General features: G+C 51.8%; 2 protein-coding genes across 7 annotated transcripts in view; one reads left to right on the forward strand and one right to left on the reverse strand.

Annotated features, from left to right (window-relative positions):
* Window positions 1-10,739, forward strand: part of LOC105464065 (cilia and flagella associated protein 77) — a 170,857-nt gene extending 160,118 nt beyond the window's left edge. The window contains exon 6 of the mRNA XM_011711726.2: window positions 9,802-10,739. Within this exon, the coding sequence (XP_011710028.1) occupies window positions 9,802-9,924 (123 nt within the window). The 3' untranslated portion in view covers window positions 9,925-10,739. The remainder of the gene's footprint in view (window positions 1-9,801) is intronic.
* LOC105464063 (DEAD-box helicase 31) overlaps window positions 1-19,529 on the reverse strand; it is a 179,964-nt gene that overhangs the window by 70,320 nt on the left and 90,115 nt on the right. The gene's annotated exons all lie outside the window — the stretch shown is intronic.

The following is a 19,529-nucleotide window of genomic DNA, read 5'->3' on the forward strand; positions in this document are numbered from 1 at the left end:
CGTTGGGACCCCTGCACCAGCTACTCTGTCTCTCTGAGTATCTGCTTGTGTGCTATTTCCTCAGGGAAGCCTTCTCTGACCTCAATCAGAGTTGGAATCTCTGTATCATAAACTCTTACAGAACCTGGTATTTCCTTTAATACTGAACCCAATTCTAATTGAAGAATTCGTTGTGTGATTTTATTTTATTTTATTTTATTTATTTATTTATTTATTTATTGAGACGGAGTCTCACTCTGTTGCCCAGGCTGGAGTGCAGTGGCGCGATCTCGGCTCACTGCAAGCTCCGCCTCCCGGGTTCACGCCATTCTCCTGCCTCAGCCTCCCGTGTAGCTGGGACTACAGGCGCCAGCCACCATGCCTGGCTAATTTTTTGTATTTTTTTAGTAGAGATGGGGTTTCACGGTGTTAGCCAGGACAGTCTTGATATTCTGACCTCGTGATCCACCCACCTCGGCCTCCCAAAGTGCTAGGATTACAGGCGTGAGCCACCGCACCCGGCCGATTTTATTTTTATTAGTAGTTTCTCACTGTATCTCTGGGACTAGCCCCATCTCTGACACACAGTGGATGGTTAATAAATAAGCATAGAATAAAATCATGAATACGTAAATACAAGGACAAGGGCCACATCTTAGCCCCAACCCAGTTCCTATTGACATCTTCTCTAGGATAGCACCAGTTCATTCCACATGGGGATTTTTTCATTGAAAGTAGAACAGATTTTTCAAGCAAGAATACAAAGCAAAACCTCAATAAATACCAAAGGGTCTGACTTGTGAGGATTACTTTAGCACCAAAGAAATTGAATTAGAAATCAGTAACAAACCTAAGTGATAAAATTGCCTGGAAATGTAAAATCATGCTTATAAATAACTTAGGAATCAAAGGAGAAATCCAAACAGAAATTAGATAGAAATCAGATTAAAAGAGAACTGAGCAAAAATAAATATACTCAAAACTTGTGAGATGAGCTAAAAGAGAATTTAGAGGGAACACAGTTGCTAACGCTGTGTTATATAATGCTAATATTGGAGAAAAAAGAAAGATGAAAGGTAATTAGCTAAGCCAACGACTCTAGATGCTAGAAAAAGAACAACAGAGTAAACATTAGTGAAATGTCAAAGGTACCATTAAGGATATCAATCAAATGAAAAGTTGGTTCATTACAAGTGGATTGGAAAAGCACCGATGCTTTCAAATCAGTGAGAAACTGGGGCCCAGGGCTCTAGATGCAGGAGGCAAAGTGAGACCTCGGTTCAGGGACTGCGGTGCTGAGGAAGGGGACTGCTGTCTGGCGGCAGGTCTCAGCTCTGCCCAGGACTCGCGGGAGACCTGGGAGGGTCACTTCCCACCTTAGGCCCTTGGGATTCCCATCTGTAGTATGAGAGAGTTAGATTCAGTATCCCTAAGCTCCCTTCCAAACCTGACTCTCTGGGAATATTTTATTCTGATCCAGTAGCAGAGAGGAAAAGGATGTTATCCCAGGAGGGAACTATGATTCCTAGGCACATGGAGTGGAAATCTCTTCCAGGATCTAGTAGCTGCTCATCTCCCCTGACACACCTGGCTGCCCATGACAGCAAGGGCTTGCTTTCGTTTCCTCGAATTCACCCCCATTCCTCCTTTGCCCCTTCCTTTACCCCTGGCTTGCTCCTTCATCCTCCCCAGAGAGCCCTTCCTGAGCCCCAGATAGAGGTAGATCACCCAGTCCACAATCTTATTAAATAGCTCTTGTCGGCCGGGCGCTGTGGCTCGTGCCTATAATCCCAGCACTTTGGGAGGCCAAGGCGGGTGGATCACCTAAGGTCAGGAGTTCGAGACCAGCTTGGCCAACATGGTGAAACCCCATCTCTACTAAAAATACAAAAAATTAGCCGGGCCTGGTGGCGGACACCTGTAATCCCAGCTACTCAGGAAGCTGAGGTAGGAGAATCGCTGGAACCCGGGAGGCAGAGTTTGCAGTTAGCCGAGATCGCACCACTGCACTCCAGCCTGGGCAACGAGAATGAAACTCCTTCTTAAAAAAAAAAAAAAAAAAAAATTTATATATATAGCTCTTGTCTAAATGTCACAATCACATGCATAATGTGTTTAGTGACCGCTTCCCGAGATGTCTCCCTGGGTCCCTGTGGGCTCTGCCTTCCTCACTGGGGTATTTCCAGGACACTGCATGGCAGCACTCCGTCCTTATTTCTGCGATGCTATTGAGATTTGTGCAATGCTCCCCATTCGAACAGGACCAGCTCCATCGCCAACCCGGATAAAGCTGCCCGCCCGCCCGGCTCCCAGGGCTGCTGGCGGCTGTGGCACTTGCCTCTTATTTACCTGCCTTGACCTTAGAGTAGCTCAGAGCTCCATTCAGCAAAGCTGTCTCCTGCCAAAGCCGTTACAATTTCTTAGCTCCAGGCAGAGACAGACCGCAGATGGCTTAATTTAGAAGCATCTCAGAAGGAATTCCTTGCTCCATAGCTCTTCATCCTTCGACTCCAGGGGTCCACAGGGTCGTGACCACACAAGGGCTTGAGGCCTAACTTGTAATCAGGCTCCTCATGTGTGGCTGGGCTGCTTGGAGAGGGGGGAGTGTGCATGTGGGGCAGAGCCATGACCTTGCAGCCAGCGACTTTTGCTTCACGGACTCCATGAGCATTTAATAAGAGGCAATGGAGCCTGTGATGAAGAGCCTGGGGCCTTGAGTCTTGCAGCTCTGGGTTCAATCTCTGAAAAGGGGCAAATGACTTAACCTTCTGGGACTTCCATTTTCCCATCTGTAAAATGGAGACAACGATGGTGCCGGCCTCCTCGGGGCATTCCGAGGCTTATATGAAATAAATGCACAGCGCCCAGCAAATAGCAGGTCTGTTCTTGTCCTAGCATTACTGTTGACAAGGGGCTGAACATGCCAGTTCTGGCCTCCAGGACAAATTTTGCAGAGAGGCACCCAGCTACCAGGCCCATTAAGGATCGGAACTCCCCTCTCCACAGACAACTGGTTTTTTTGGTTAGGGATTTGGAGACTTTGTGGGTCCCGAATAGGCCCCATCTCCCTTCTCTTTCTGAAGAGACCATCCCACCTGGGGTAGACACTTTTGCTTGAGTTCGCTTTCAGTGGAGTCTGCCAGACCCAGGCACTAAGCATCTCCTTTGGTTTTCGCCTCCAGACTCCACCTCACTGGGCCCCCTCCGGCTTCTGAGGATCTGTTTTCCTTCTGTTCCCTCCCTTCCCACCTCCCTCGCCACAGTCCTTCCAGGGCACACTCAAGTCCCTTCTGGCATGAGAAGCCCTTGCTGGCCGCCAGAGGTCAGATTCTCTCAATTTCCTTCACTCATCATTCATTCATACATTTGATCGCCCACCCAACCTTGTTTAAACACTTCTCAAATGCCAGGTTCTGGGGGTCCCTCAGGAAACAGGCCAGGAGCAGACCCTGCTTCATAGAGGACGAGCCCTTCCTCGAGCTCCCCTCTGGGATGAATTCACTCCGTGAGATTCCAGTTGGAATGGGAAGTCATCCACATCAGAGACCACAGGTGACATGCGCTCTGCCTCTCCCAATGTCAGTGCACAGCAGGTGCCAAAGTGTGTGTGGTTAGTCATTGACGGGGAGCCTCTCATGCCCAAAACACTCCTTTAGAAAACCAAGGGGAATATGGAACTTGGAGCTCTGAAGTGCAAGGGGTATGTGCTTAGCAGCTGCTGGCACACAGTAGGTGCTTAATAGATATTTTTTAGATGGATGGATGGGTGAACGCTTCTGCTTCAGTGAAGTTTCTTTTTTTTTTTTTTTTTTTGAGACGGAGTCTCACTCTGTCGCCCAGGCTGGAGTGCAGTGGCCGGATCTCAGCTCACTGCAAGCTCCGCCTCCCGGGTTTACGCCATTCTCCTGCCTCAGCCTCCGGAGTAGCTGGGACTACAGGCGCCCGCCACCTCGCCCGGCTAGTTTTTTGTATTTTTAGTAGAGACGGGGTTTCACCGTGGTCTCGATCTCCTGACCTTGTGATCCGCCCGCCTCGGCCTCCCAAAGTGCTGGGATTACAGGCGTGAGCCACCGCGCCCGGCCTCAGTGAAGTTTCTAAGTAAAGGGCGATGGCGAAAAAAGAAAATTTCTCATCAGGGTTCTCTTTTGTCCTTGTGTGGTTAGACTGAGCAGCTCCTTAGGGCTTCAATCCCCCAGTCACCTTCTTAGGGTATGAGATGAGTGGGTGCTGGCGAGCCTCCTGCCACCAGCAGAGCCAGCCGCAGCCCCGCCCACCATTGCTGCATGCTGATTTGCCCAGGGAATGGCTCGAGGGCTATATTAGCTTCTAGAGGCTGCTTTAACAAATTGTCACAAACTTGGTGGCATAAGACCATAGAAATGTTTGCTCTCACAGTTCTGGAGGGGCCAGACCAACAAATCAAAGTGTCATCAGGGCTGCACTTCCTGGGAGGTTCTAGGGAGAACCCTCCCTGCCTCCTCCAGCTCCTGCGGGCTCCTGATGCTTCTCGGTTGTGGCCACATCGCTCTCATCTCTGCCTCTGCCTTCACATAGCTGTCTCCTCTGTGTCTGCTGTTTCTTCTAAAGACGCTTGTGATTGGATTTAGGGCCCACCTGAATAATCTAGGATGATCTCATCTCAAGATATTTAATTATCTGCAAAGACCCTGTCTCCAAATAAGGCCACATTCTCAAGTTCTGGGGGTTAGTACATGGACCTATCTTTTTGGGAGTCATGGTTCAGCTCACTACAAGGGCCAAGGAGGAAGGAATGGACATGGCCGAGAGGTGGTTTGCAGAGCTTTGCTCCCCTATGACGAGCCATGGGCACCCAGAGAAGCAGAGAGAAGAAACATGGCTGCCAGGGACTTGGGGCAGGGGGAAATGGGAGCTGCTATTCAAGGGGTAGTTTCATTTATGCAAAATGAATACTCTCTAGAGACCTGCTGTACAACACTGTGCCTAGAGTTAACAGTAATGCATATACGTGGGCACCATGGCTCACGCCTGTAATCCCAGCACTTTTCGAGGCCGAGGCGGGTGGATCCCCTGAGGTGAGGAGTTCGAGACCAGCCTGGCCAACATGGAGAAACCCCGTTTCTAATAAAAATACAAAAAATTAGCCGGGCGTGGTGGTACACACCTGTAATCCCAGCTACTTGGGAGGCTGAGGCAGGAGAATCACTTGAACCCAGGAGGTGGAGGTTGCAGTGAGCCGAGATCATACCATTGCACTCCAGCCTGGGCAACAGGAGCAAAACTCTGCCTCAAAAAAAAAAAAAAAAAAAGCAATAGTTCATATACTATTCTGTGCACTTGAAAATGCTGCTAAGAGATCAGATCTCATCTTAAGGGTTCTCACCAAAAAGATCTCCAAAAAGCAAAACAGCAAAAAACCAACTGGGCATGAGGAAGCTTTGGAATTAATTAATTTATTTATTTATTTATTTATTTATTTATTTATTTATTTTGGAGACAGGGTCTCTGTCCCATAGTCTGGAGTGCAGTGGCATGACAATGGCTCATTGTAGCCTCAACCTTCCAGGCTCAATCAATCCTCCCATCTCAGTCTCTCAAGTGACTGGAACTACAGGCATGTGCCACCTTGCCTGGCTAATTCTTGTATTATATGTAGAGACAGAGTTTCGCCATGTTGCCTAGGCTGGTCTCTAACTCCTGGGCTCAAGCAATCCACTTACCTTGGTCTCCCAAACTGCTTGGATTACAGGTGTGAGTCACCTTGTCTGGCCATTGATGGCTATTTTTTCTTTTTTTTTTTTTTTTTTTGAGACAGAGTCTTGCTCTGTCGCCCAGGCTGGAGTGCAGTGGCCGGATCTCAGCTCACTGCAAGCTCTGCCTCCCGGGTTCACGGCATTCTCCTGCCTCAGCCTCCCGAGTAGCTGGGACTACAGGTGCCCGCCACCACGCCCGGCTAATTTTGTTTTGTATTTTTTAGTAGAGATGGGGTTTCACAGTGTTAGCCAGGATGGCCTCGATCTCCTGACCCCGTGATCTGCCTGCCTCAGCCTCCCAAAGTGCTGGGATTACAGGCGTGAGCCACCGCGCCTGGCCTGATGGCTATTTTTTATTGTAGTGATGGTTTCAGGGCTATTTGCGTATGTCCAAACTCATCAAATTTTACACATTAAATGCAGGTTTTGCGGGTTAGGTAGATCAATCATACCTCAACAAGGCTGTTACAAACATCTTTTTAAAAAGTAAAATTAACTTTGGGAGGCCAAGGGAAGAGGATCACTTGAGGCTAGGGGTTCCAGACCACCCTGGTCAACACATTGAGACCCTTGTCTCTACAAAAAAATACAAAAATTAGCCGGGCATGGTGGCGCACACAAGTCCTAGCTACTTGGAAGCGAGGCAGGAGGATCCCTTGAGCCCAAGAGTTTGAGGCTGCAGTGAGCCGTGATTGTGCCACTGCATTCCAGCCTGGGTGACAGAGTGAGAACCTGACTCGGGGGTAGAAGGGGGGAAAAGGAAAATTCTTATAGTGACATTGTAACTACATGGATAGTTGTTTTCACATGCTAAACATTTTGCAAAGTCAATATAGTTATTATTACTATTTGAAAAATATGCCTGTATTCTAAAAAGCAAACAAAAAGACACCATTGGTGACTGGCCACCAGAGACAGCACGACCGCCAATCTGGATGCCACTAAGGCCATGGATGCCACTAAGGCCACTAAGGCCACTAAGTGGCCACTTAGTGGCCACTAAGGCCACTAAGGCCACTATGGCCACTAAGGCCATGGATGCCTCAGGTCCAAGCCAGCTGGACACCAGGGTGGCTGCATGCCCCCAAGACCCTAATGCACCTGCCTTCCTAAGCATCTCTAGTTGCCCTTTTTTTTTTTTTTTTTAATAGACGGAATCTCACTGTTGCCCAGGCTGGAGTGCAGTGGCACAATCTCAGCTCACTGCAACCTCTGCCTCCTGGGTTCAGGCGAACCTCCTGCCTTAGCCTTCCCAGTAGCTGGGACTACAGGCGCCCACCACCATGCCTGGCTAATTTTTGTATTTTTAGTAGAGATGGGGTCTTGCCACGTTGGCCAGGCCAGGCTGGTCTCAAACTCCTGACAAGTGATCCGCCCGCCTTGGCCTCCCAAAGCACTGGAATTACAAGTGTGAGCCACTGCGCCCGGCCTCTAGCTGCCTTTTAGGAACCACGGGCCTCAGAAAGATCATGCCACGGTGTAAAAATCAGGCTACCACTCGCCAGAAGGTCACAAAGGTGTCACTAGAAGCCCTTTGTCCACGGACTATTTTCCTCCTACACACTGTGCAAGGCCTTCTCTCTTCTCAGTGTGCCTTGTCAGGCTACTTGGACATTTTTCTGAAATGTTAAGATTGAGCTGAGGACACGATCATGGTTTGATTGATGGAAATGAGTTGCACGGCAGACATGCAGCCCTGGGTCCAGGTAGGCACTGGGTGACTGTGCTACGCGCCCCGACCTAAGGGGTTCAGTAGCTTTCAGGCTGGGCTCAGGCGTCTCCCTTGGTTGCAAGAGCCCCAAGGCGATTCTGGGGCAAACCTAAAAAATCTGAAACCTGAGGCTGGGGCTGGGACTGCGACTGGTGCTGTGGCTGGGCTGAGGCTGGACAGCTCTGAGAAATGCCGCCATGGAGGGTCCCTAGAGGGACTTGCAAAGGGCCCTGAAACCTCCTAAATTGCCTGCACTGTTTTTTATGTGAGCACTTGTGGGCATTTTTTTTCCCAGAAGAAGAGGGCCTGTGGCTCTCCAAAGAGCATCCCCAAGGGGTCCACGTCCGCTGGAAGGTGAAGAACGTGGTTATTCCGGGAAGAACAGAATCTCCAGTCACCATTTGATTTTTATGGGTTTCTAACAACCCTCCACAGCCCCCTGCCTTCTTTCACCTCAGCAAGTGAGGTGTAGGGAGCACCCTAGACACAGCAGGAACAGCAGCTGTGACAGAATATTCTAGAAAGAATCCAGAACTTAGAGTCCAGAGGTTGGGGGTCATCAATTCCCTGTGGGGGCAGCCCTGAACCACACTCTGCCCTGGGCCTCTGTTCCCTCGTCTGTGAAATGATAAACAGTCCAAGGGGGATTCCACCAGGTCCAGAGAACAGAGACTTTCCCTACAAGCCGCTCCTTATCTTCCCTCTACCCCCGTTTAATATTTCATCCTCTCTCCCCACATTTTTCTTCTTCTGTCACCTTTCTTCACGCTAACCTGCAGTGCTGTGGGCTTAGGTAACCACTCCAGGGTGGTCAACCCTGGCCTGGATTCTTTTTTTTTTTTTTTTTTTTGAGACGGAGTCTCGCTCTGTCGCCCAGGCTGGAGTGCAGTGGCCGGATCTCAGCTCACTGCAAGCTCCGCCTCCCGGGTTCACGCCATTCTCCTGCCTCAGCCTCCCGAGTAGCTGGGACTACAGGCGCTGCCACCACGCCCGGCTAGTTTTTTGTATTTTTAGTAGAGACGGGGTTTCACCATGTTAGCCAGGATGGTCTCGATCTCCTGACCTCGTGATCCGCCCACCTCGGCCTCCCAAAGTGCTGGGATTACAGGCGTGAGCCACCGCGCCCGGCCCTGGCCTGGATTCTTGACAAGCACCCTGTGGCTGTCCCAGGCATGGGTCCTGCTTTATCCTGAACCCACTGCAGAGCCTTTGGCTGCTCCTGCAAATCCAAACAGGACCTGCCCTGCCCACCCTCCACCCGGCCACCGCATCCCCTCACAAACTTGAGCTCTCTTGGACCCCAGGGCCAGCATGCACGCTACCCCCTTTACCCTGGAATCCCAGCTCATCCTTCAAGACCCCCTGTATGCATCTCTTCCCCAAGACCTGCCCAATTTGTTCTCACTGCACATGCCCCAGCCCTCTGTCCATTGTAATGTGATAGCTGTGTAGTTACTGCTGGATGTCTGCTCTCCCTCTAGATTAAAAGCTCCATGAGGGTAGGGCCGAGTCTCTCTGGTTTACTGCTGTATCCCCCACATCTGACACAGAGTTGTGTTCAATAAACATGCATTTCATGAATTAACAGATGGATAGAAGCCCAGATGCAGGAATGACCACGTGAGCCCAAACCCTTTCCACCCTGTGCCATCCTTAGGTTATCCCAAAGGAGAAATGCCGAGGCAGGAGAATGTTGTGCTCAGTTAATGGGATGGATTTTGTGGCACTTGGAGGTGATGTAACAGACACAGTGGACATGAGGAGATGAGGCGGGGTCTTCACTCACCACCATTTCTTGAGAAGAAAGGGCAGGCTGAGATACTGATTGCGTAAAATCTCAACTGAAAAGGCTCCCACTCCTTGAATCTGTCTCCCTTGCATTTTTTTTTTTCTGATTTATTCTTGAGCTCTGCTTCTGGTGCTGTTGAAGTTCAGCTCTTGACTCCTATGGTGGCTGCCACTGGGCAGGAGGGAAGTGATCTAATTCCCAGCAAGGGAGTGCAGACATGGTCAGGAGGTCCCCCTTGGACAGGGTGGCTCGTTTGGGGTTTTTAATGGTGGAAAAGCAGTGTGTGAAGGACGCTGGCTACTAGGTCCCATTGCATGGTCGTCTGGTCATGGTCTGGCAACTTTTGTTCTGCTTGCATCTTCCCCAGCAAGGAGCTGGACAGAAGAACGAACACTTCCCCCAGGCAGCCCCTGCTCTCTGCCTCGCAGCTCAGCACCAGGAGACTCACAGCACTTGCTATGACTTCCTCCCTCTTACGGCTATTTTTATCATTACTCTAAGATTGAAGTAGGGGGTGGGCAAGGGGAGCAACCAGAATGAGCTGCACCAAAGACTCCCCCCACCCACCCACTCTTCCCTTCTGTCCACAGGTGGGCCGCCACCTGGATACGTTCCCCACCGAAGCCGATCGCCAGAGAGCATTAAAAGCCCACCGGGAAGAGTGTGCCGTGCGCCAGGGGACCCTGCGGATGGGCAACTACACCCACCCCTAACCCCTCCCTCCCTGCCATGAGAAGCCATCTTGACAGAATGGAAAATTCCTAGAAGGACTCCCTATCTTGCCCCAACCCTGACATTCCCCCATTTTTATGCGGCTTCTGCTTCAAGGAGCTCAGATTCAAGTCTTAGGTTAATTGGTTTCAGTAAAAGTCCCCCCTTTTAGGTTAGCCAACATTAGTCTCCACTTAGCCCCAGTGACCCTCTCTACCTGGAGCCTCCACCTCCTCCTCTTCCTTCTCCTCCTAGGGCAGGCTCACCCTGCCTCTTCCCAAGCCCTCACCTGCCAAGACAAACCTAAATTACAAGACAATTTTTTAGACTCCAGGCTAAGGGTCGATTCCATGGCTCTGCCCATTACGTGTTAAGAACGACCTGCGTATTTGTTACAGAAAGCATGACAGTGACGTGCTTTGAAAACCCTCATTTTCTATTCCAAACATGAGTTTTAATTGCTGTTTTTGGGATGCCTGATGTCTCATCACGGCAGTATTATCTCTCTGGGACCTCTGACAGCAGGAAGAGCCAATGGTTCATTACTCGAGCCTGCCCCCGCCTCCTCGGTGCTGGGGCCCTGTCAATCAAGCAGGCCAAGATGGACTCCTCCCCCAGGACTGACTTTGGAAGGTCAACCCCCTCTGGAAAAAGAGAGCCTTCCAGGCGGGCGAGGGGTAGACTGCCGAACGCAGGCTGCTGCACTTCTCAGCTGAATTCCTGGGCACTTCCTTACTCGGTCTTTCTGTGTGTTCTTTGGCTTCTCTCTGCAAATTTTATGCTGATCTATTTTAAATTAAAAATGCTATTTATCATCCTCCTTTTGTGTCTTCATTTGAAAACCAGTGAGCAAACCAGCCTCAGAGCCATCAAATGAGGGTGCCACATAGAGACCTCTCAAGTTGGCTAACCTCCAAGACATTCCAACCACGCCTTTTCTGAGGGAGGCAAATTTTCAAGTTTAAATATCATTTCTAATCTGAGGTTTACTTTATTTTATTTATTTATTTTTTTTGAAATGGAGTCTTGCTCTGTTGCCAGGCTGGAGTGCAGGGACGCGATCTCAGCTCACTGCAACCTCTGCCTCCCGGGTTCACGCCATTCTCCTGCCTCAGCCTCCCGAGTTGCTGGGACTACAGGTGCGTGCCAACACACCCAGCTAATTTTTGTATTTTTAGTAGAGACAGGGGTTTCACCATGTTGGCCAGGATGGTCTTGATCTCTTGACCTTGTGATCTGCCCGCACTGGCCTTCCAAAGTGCTGGGATTACAGGCATGAGCCGCCGCGCCTAGCCAAAGATTTCTTTTTTTTTTTTTTTGTGACGGAGTCTCGCTCTGTCGCCCAGGCTGGATTGCAGTGGCACGATCTTGGCTCACTGCAAGCTCTGCCTCCCGAGTTCACGCCATTCTCCTGCTTCCTGCCTCAGCCTCCCGAGTAACTGGGACCACAGGCGCCCACTATGCCCGGCTAATTTTTTTTTTTTTTTGTATTTTTAGTAGAGACGGGGTTTCACCGTGTTAGCCAGGAGGGTCTCAATCTCCTGACCTCGTGGTCTTGATCTGACCTCATGATCCGCCCGCCTTGGCCTCCCAAAGTGCTGGGATTACAGGCATGACCCACCATCCCCAGCCCCAGCCGAGGATTTCTTAATGTTGATCTTCAACCTGGCAACCCCAGACTCTTTCTTTTTTTTGAGATGGAGTCTTGCTCTGTCGCCCAGGCTGGAGTGCAGTGGTGCAATCTCAGCTCACTGCAGCCTCCGCCTCCCAGGTTCAAGCAATTCTCCTGCCTCAGCCTCCTGAGTAGCTGGGATTACAGGCACAGGCCACTATGCCCAGCTAATTTTTGTATTTTTAGTAGAGACGAGTTTCACCATGTTGGCCAGGATGGTCTTGATCTCTTGACCTTGTGATCTGCCCACCTCAGCCTCCCAAAGTGCTGGTAATACAGGCATGAGCCACCACGCCCTGTCCCCAGACTCATTTATCCAGCTGCCCACTCAGCGTCTCCCCTTGAGTGTCTGACATTCATTGTGAACCAACACGGCCAAGGCAGACATTTGATTTTTTTTCTGCCAAACTTACTTCTCTCTTTGTCTTTCCCATCTCATAAGTGAGACCACCATCTACCCAGCTGTGGAAGCCAAAATTCTTCAATACTCATTTTCCTTCATCCCTCCAATCTCCCAAGCAGGCAGAGTCTGAGTGGGCTGGCCCTGAGCAGGCGGTAGCACGCCATGCCACAGAAGAACGCGAAACCCAGCTCTGCCCAGCAATTAATTTCCGTGTGATCTTGAGCAACAGTCCTGGCCTCTCTGTGCATCTCAGAGACAGGGCCCCACGCATCACAGACTGCGTCTTCAAGCTATATTAGATGACCATTATATGAAAGAATGTATATGAAGGGATGAGCACAGGAACTGGCACTTTTAAGCAATAGATTAATATGAATTATTATTTTCTTATCACTAAAGCACACTGCAGAAGCGTCAACCAGAACCCTGTGAGTGACTAAGGGACTGGGCAGGGCAGGACGCTCATGGGGACAGAAGGCTTTCCTCCAGATACATCCAGAAGCTGAAGGACATTTTGAATCGAGCCCACTCTTTCGCTCTGAAATCCCCTATGGAAAGGGGAGAGGGCACATCAGGAGGCAGAAGAGTTTCCTGAAGAACCCAAAATTAGCCCCATTGTGGCAACAGAGATGCCCTCCCAGGCCTGCTTTTCCCCAGGACCTGGGCGGAGGCAGGCAGGACAGGCTCAGCCAGGTAATCTCTTTTTTTCCTCCAATCACTCCTTCCCCCATTTGCTGGGGGATCCACTAGGGCTGTGGCAGATGCCCTGGGAGCACCACCGTGGGTGCTCTCTGGGGTCCTCTGAGTGCTCCCAGCCCAGGGCGGAAGCGGTGCTCACTGGAGAGACCCTCAGCTCCTTGTCCTACAGCGCCACCCGCTGGCGAGTCTAAGTCAGAGGCGGTGGAGCTTCTCCGCGCTTCCCTCTCTCCTGGCGTCCTTCCCCCACCAAGCCTGGTTCTTCCCTCCTCATTGATTATCTGTGACTGCACAAAGCCCCAAGTCTGATTCTGGTCTGATTCTACCTTCTTGGGTATCCTGTCACCTCGGCCAAACCCCTGTCCTCACCTGAGCTGACCCTGGTTGGGGCAACTACCTGCCCTTTTTTTTCCAGGCTGGAGTGCAGTGGCCGGATCTCAGCTCACTGCAAGCTCCGCCTCCCGGGTTCACGCCATTCTCCTGCCTCAGCCTCCCGAGTAGCTGGGACTACAGGCGCCCGCCACTTTGCCCGGCTAGTTTTTTGTATTTTTTAGTAGAGACGGAGTTTCACCGTGTTAGCCAGGATGGTCTCGATCTCCTGACCTCGTGATCCGCCCGTCTCGGCCTCCCAAAGTGCTGGGATTACAGGCTTGAGCCACCGCGCCCGGCTACCTGCCCTTTATGACCCGAATAGAGTCCCCAAAGTGTCCAGCCTGGAAGGGCCATCTTGTTCATCTCCCTCCACTGCCATTTCCTCAACTTCATAGGTGGAAAGTGGACGTAAAAGGAAGCCTGAGTTCACTCAGGAAGCCAGGGCAGTGAACTCTCCCAGGCCAGTGACGCCCACGACACGTTCCAGAGCCTGCCCCCCAAAACCCCTTCCCAATGAAAGGTGGACAGAAATGGGGATAGCCCTAGCTTTCCATCCCAAGTCCTCCCAATCACGCACCAACAAATGCCAGGTGAGCATGAGTGTCTTTGGAGGTATGGCTTTGTGCCACTGTTTTGGCTAATTTCCTCACTGGTTGGCATTTAGGAACATTCTATCTCCTGGTTGACCTTCTTGGCAACACCTCATCGGAGGTTTAACCAAAGAGGTCCACAGGCACTGTTTCCACAGGCCTAGGGAGGCAGCTGGTCTGGGCCCTTACCTGGCCTGCTTGAAATTCTCTGAAGTCCCCTCCAAGGTGAGAGGGAGGCAGCACCACACTGATGTGCACCTGGCAAGGTGGACGGGGCAAGTGCAGGACTGGGTGCCAGAGCGTGGAGATGGAGCCATTGGGAAGAGGACTCATGGAGATGGACGGACTTGAGGACACCTGGAGATGAGGCAGGGTCTTCACCCACCACCATTTCTTGAGAAGAAAGGGCAGGCTGAGAGACCGGTTGCACAAAATCTTAACTGAAGAGCCTCCCACTCCTTGGATCTGTCTCCCTTGCATTTTTTTTTTTTTTCTGATTTGTTCTTGAACTCTGGTTCTGGTGCTGTTGAGGTTCAGCTTTTGACTCCTATGGTGGCTGCCACTGGGCAGGAGGGAAATGACCTACTTCCCAGCAAGGGACTGCAGGCAGGGCCAGGAGGTCCCCCTTGGAACGTCCAGGAGAAGACAAAGGGTGGTAGAACTACTTAGCATCCATACAGGGGCAGGGCAGACCTCCCGGATGAAAGCTCCAGCTCTCCTCCCGCACTGATCCCCACTGGCTTCAGTCCATGGCCAGATTTTTAGAGCCCAAACTTCATTCATTCTGTCTCCCTCTCTAAGATGTAACTGTATAATTAACAATTTCCTTGGACAGAAGAAAGAAGGTTGTTTTAGAATCTCACTAGAGACTCCAGAGGAAGTCTGGAGGAATTGTAGCCATGAGCAAACGGCCAGCCGTGTCTGCTGCCTGCCTAGCAGGGGGCTCCTGGAAGCACTGCCCATAGACCACACATCCAATTCTAGTCCCCAGGGAGGTCCCTGGATCCACACAGAGTTGGTTTGGCTTTTAATTCAGCTATCTCAGTGCCCCAACTAAACCACAGATTTAGAAGTCCAGAGAAGGCACATCTCTGCAGCAGCAAGCTGATCAGAGCCTAGATGCTGAGGTGCACCCCCGATGGCAGCCAGACAGGTCTGTGTTTCTAACCAAGCACCTTCTCCTGCATTTATCTGTATGAACCCAATAATTCTTTTTGCTGTACTTATTTTTTACTTGGGAAACCCTTTGATGCTTAAAATCATCATTAAGGAAAAATAAAACTAGGTTGGCTTTTTATACAGGTTCCTAGAGTTGAATGCAGGTAACTTATAAACTTGAATCTACAGTGGGCAATTATCTGTGAAGGGGATTTAGATCCATGGGCACCAATGCATTCTGTGGGCTCCATTCGAGTGGGTCAGCTCTGTCCCACTCTCCATGACTCACCAGCGTCTGGTATGATGCACAGGATGGAGGGTATGTTGGAAGAAAGGAGGGAGGGAAGGAAGAGAAGGAAGGGAAGGAAGGGAAGGGAGGGAGGGAGGGAGGGAGGGAGGGAGGGAGGGAGGAAGGAAGGAAGGAAGGAAGGAAGGAAGGAAGGAAGGAAGGAAGGAAGGAAAGAAGGAAGGGAGGGAGGGGAGGGCAGGGGAAGGGAGGGGAGGGAGAGAGGAAGGGAAGGAAGAAGGAAAGAATGGAGGGAGAGAAAAAGGAAAGGAGGGAAGAAGAAGGGAAAGAAGAAATGGGAGGGAGTGGTAAGGGAAAGAGGAAGAAAAGGAGAGTGAGAGGGAGAAGAGAGAGGAAAAGAGGAAGGAAAAACGGGAGGGAGGGAAGGGGCAGGAAGGGAGAGAGGAAGAGCCTATGGGAAGGAAGGGAGAAAGGGAGGAGGGGAGGAAGAAAGGAAGGGAGGGAGGAGAGGAGAAAGGAAGAAAGAGAGGGAGGAAGAAAGGGAAGGATGAAAAGAGGAAAAGAAAAAATATGTTCTTTTCCTGGTTTCAGTAGCTCTATGAGGTTTTAAGCTTAAAAAACAAACAGAAAACAACAACAAACCCATATAAGAACAGCATGACCTTGAAGTCTACAAATTGCCCAAATCCTTGTCCAACTCAACTCTTTGCAAAGCAGAAAGATGGCACCCAGGCCTGGCCTGTATCATTCGAATCCTCTGCTCACTTCACCTTAAAAACTGGTTTTGGTGGGAAGACCCTGGGCAAAGGTGGGTGCTGACTTTTCTAGAGAGGGCTGAGGAGACAAGCCTGAGGGCTCAAACCTGCCAGAGGAAAAAGGCTCTAGCTATAATTAACAGAGGTTGTACTATGAAGTACATAATTGCTATTCCTCAAGACTGCAGCCAAGTGCCAAGATTCCTCATATGAACCATGTAAAATGGGCAACAGCACCCCCACCTTACAGCTGGAAGGAAAAACAGCTCAGAAAGTGACTTGCTTTAAAAAAAAAAGAAAGAAAGCGATTTGCTCAAGGTCACAGAGTGCATCCCACTCACATAAGGGGCAAAATCTAAGAGGTGCCAAAAAACTCAGGAACCAAAACCAATGATAATACATTTTAAAATCAAAATTTAAAAATTCATGATGGACAAAATATCAACATTTTAAATAACATCTTATGTGACCTGCCTCATCTCCTTCATCTTAGTCCCAGCCCTGGATTCTAGAGTCTAGAGAATTTGAACTCAAGTCTGACTGATTTCTAGTCTGTCCTCAACAACCCCAGCCTGTATGCTACCACTAGACCCAGCTATGCAGAAGCTTGAACAGCTCTAGCATGAGCCCTGCATTTAAGCCACCATTCATAAGGGAGCAAAGACCACTTTGGGATCATTCTCAAAAAGCTCTGGGCAGATTGCTCTGTGTGACTCTGCCTGGGGAGCTAGGTGAGCAAAACCGGCAGAAAAAACCCATTCGCTAGCTCCAGGAATGAGAGGTGTGACGTGGAGAAGGAGGTGGGGCTAGGAGAAAGTTGGCTACGAGCCGTGACCTAGCCAGGGTCTCAGGCTCATCCAAGTCCATCCCGACCCAAAGCCAAACCCAAGCCAAGAGCCGCAGGTGGCAAAGAAGGAGGTGAATTCTACAGCCAGGTGGCTTCTGAATGACCAGGGGACTCTCCCACCCTCGCCTCTCACTGCCATGTTCCGATGTTAATGCCTTTGTACCCAAGGGAAAGCCAAGATCTGGGCAAGAGAGATGAGTTGTCCAGAGTGTGGGCAGCGCCAGAGCCTTCTGGGGGTTTCTGCATGCACCTGCCTGTCCTGCCCCTGGAGAAGAGCAACTGTGGTCGGCTCTGTGGGTGTGGGTGGGAGGTCTTGGATCTGCTAGGGCTCTGAATCCATCAAGAGGCTAAAAGTCTAACAGAAGGCAACGCCAAAGGACTGGGCAGGCAAGGATTGGAAGTGGAAGCCAGAGATCTCAAGAGGAAGTGGGAAGCTGGGGGATGGGAGGAGTTGGGGTCCTGAAAAGAGCACAGAGAACAAGGAACTTGGACACTGGGGTGGCAGTTCTGACTCTTGGTTAAGACTGAGTGATCCTGGGAAGCCCGGCCCTTGATGCACCTTCATCACACTAATTTTCTTTCTCTCTCTCTCCCTCTTTCTTTCTTTCTTTTTTGGCCCCCAATGCACCCCTGCCAGGCCCTTGTGGAGTGGGTCAAGAATTGCTGAGGATGGGGACCTGGGACTGGGGAGAGGGGCCTGCCTCCTGCTGTGTGAACAGGGGCTCAGAGAAGTTGGGCATATTGCCGAGGCTCACCCCCAGCTCCTTTGGACCTGGAAGCCCTGATACCCCACGCGACCAACCAGGCCTCGTTCCCAAAGGTGGGAAGGTAGGGTGGACTCAGGCTCCCCTGGACGCTGAGTAAATTCCCAGCTAAACGAGAGCTCAGGTGAGCGCCCAAAAATCTCTTCGGCCGGGGACAGGGTGAGATGCAAGACGCACACCGATAACGGGAAAATCAGAGGAGAAGGCACCTGCATGGAGCTGGAAATCCCCAAATCGGAATAAAACGATGTTATCGAGAAAGGGCTAAATCCTAGAGTAAATTTCAAACGAAATAAATCGCACAGCACATTTTAGGTGATAATAGACGGCGGTAACTCAATACTAATGATAGTGTACTGACAACCCGCTAATATTCTTGGGCTCCAAGAAGCCCGGCAAAACCGGCTGGAGCGGCAGGAGGTCCGGCTTTGCTGTTCTTTCCCACCGGGAGAGGTTGGAGCCACCCTCACTCCGGGCCGCTCTCAATTGATCGCAGCTCCCCTCGCTCCAAAGCTTCGCTTTCGCTGGGTCCAGGATCCAAACCCCAACCCAAGAGCCAAAGGCCAGAAAAGGCCCCGGCGTTGCCAGCTGCTTGTCGCCCTGGGGAGGGGCGGCTTGGGACCCGCCCGGGGCAGAGAAGGACAGAGGAGGATGTGGACGCTCTGGGGATCAGGCGGTCCCCGCGGATGCTCGGCCAGGGGCATCGCCATGGCTAACAGGCGGGTTGTGGGGCGGAGGGGGCTCGCCGTCGATCTAAGTGAGGATCTCGGTGCTCCGGGGAAGATGAGATTCCTTAGGGGATGCGGGTGCAGGCCTGGGAAACAGGGGAGGAGTGGGTGATGGGGAGGGAAGTGGGGTCTCCAGAGACGCCCAGAGCAGGAGCAAGGCCAAGCTGGGGACTGGCCTGGAAGAGCCAGGGCAGCCCACTCTCCTCTTGATTTATGGCCCCCTCCCAATCCACCAAACTGAAATGAGCGGCCGGCCCGGCCCGCCGCGGGAGGTGCCCACTGCAGTGGCCGCCACCGATCCAGAGCCTGGGCCCCCGCCCTCCCGCCTCACCGACAGCTTGCAGCCGAGCCGGGCCACCATCCCCCGGGAGCCGCCCGTCCTCACCCCCAGCCCGGCCGGCGGCGGGGCCGCTTCCAATCTGCCGGCGGGCACAGGGGGAGAGCGCGGGGAGCCGGGCGCGGGGCCACCGCCGACCTAGCCCGAGGGAGGAGGAAGTTTTTGCTCCGCCCGACCACGCCAGGGTTTGGAGGGCATGCGGGTGCCTCACGATTCGCTGCGGTCTCGGTCGCTGAGCCCGACATAGGGGCCGGGGTAGTTTCCTGGGGGCTGGGGATGGTGGCAGGGGCGTGCGGGCCGGGCTGGAAAGGCCTGGCTTCCAGAGCCTGCGGGGGTAAAAGGACGCCTCTGACCCGCTCGGCCTCGATGAAGGCGTTTGGGTTCCTCTCTGAAAGCCCTTTCCACCGCAGACCTGGGTTGTGATCCCTGGGGCTGTGCAGAGAGGATCCAGACCCGGGACACACTTTGGATCTGTCCGCGGTCCTGGGCCCCAACACGGGGCTGACCCTAGAAAGGCGCTGGACTGGAGCCCTTGACGGGGTGGGAAGGGCGAGGGGTCGCATGATTCACAATGAAAAGGCCACGTTTCCAGAGTTGCCTTGAAAATGCATCCCTGGACGAGCTCTGGCTCTGCGTGGAATAAGAAGCCGTTAGCAGGCGTCTACACTCGCACTCGGAAGCTCTTGCGCGGGTCCTGTTCAGAGGTACGACAGCACCGGCCCCTCAGGAGGTGCCCATGGGAGAGGCCATCAGCGGGGCTGGGCGGGTTACTGCTTTCTTTGTCCCTTGCGCTGCCTTCCTTGAGCCACACGGATTTCTTGAGGTCTCCCTAACGCCCCAGACAAGATCTTCCAACCTCGCCCTGAAGTGAAGTCCTCCAATCTCGCCCTGAAGTGAAGCCATCGGTCTGGTCACTTCCCGGACAGACACCTGGCTTTCCCCACCCCCGCCAGGCCCACAGGGTCCCAAGAGGCCAGAGAGACAGGACTGCAAATTGTCCTACAAGGGAAACACCGAGAGCCCAACAGAAATGCTGCA

Source organism: Macaca nemestrina, chromosome 14, assembly GCF_043159975.1.
Source record: "Macaca nemestrina isolate mMacNem1 chromosome 14, mMacNem.hap1, whole genome shotgun sequence".
NCBI lineage: Eukaryota > Metazoa > Chordata > Mammalia > Primates > Cercopithecidae > Macaca > Macaca nemestrina.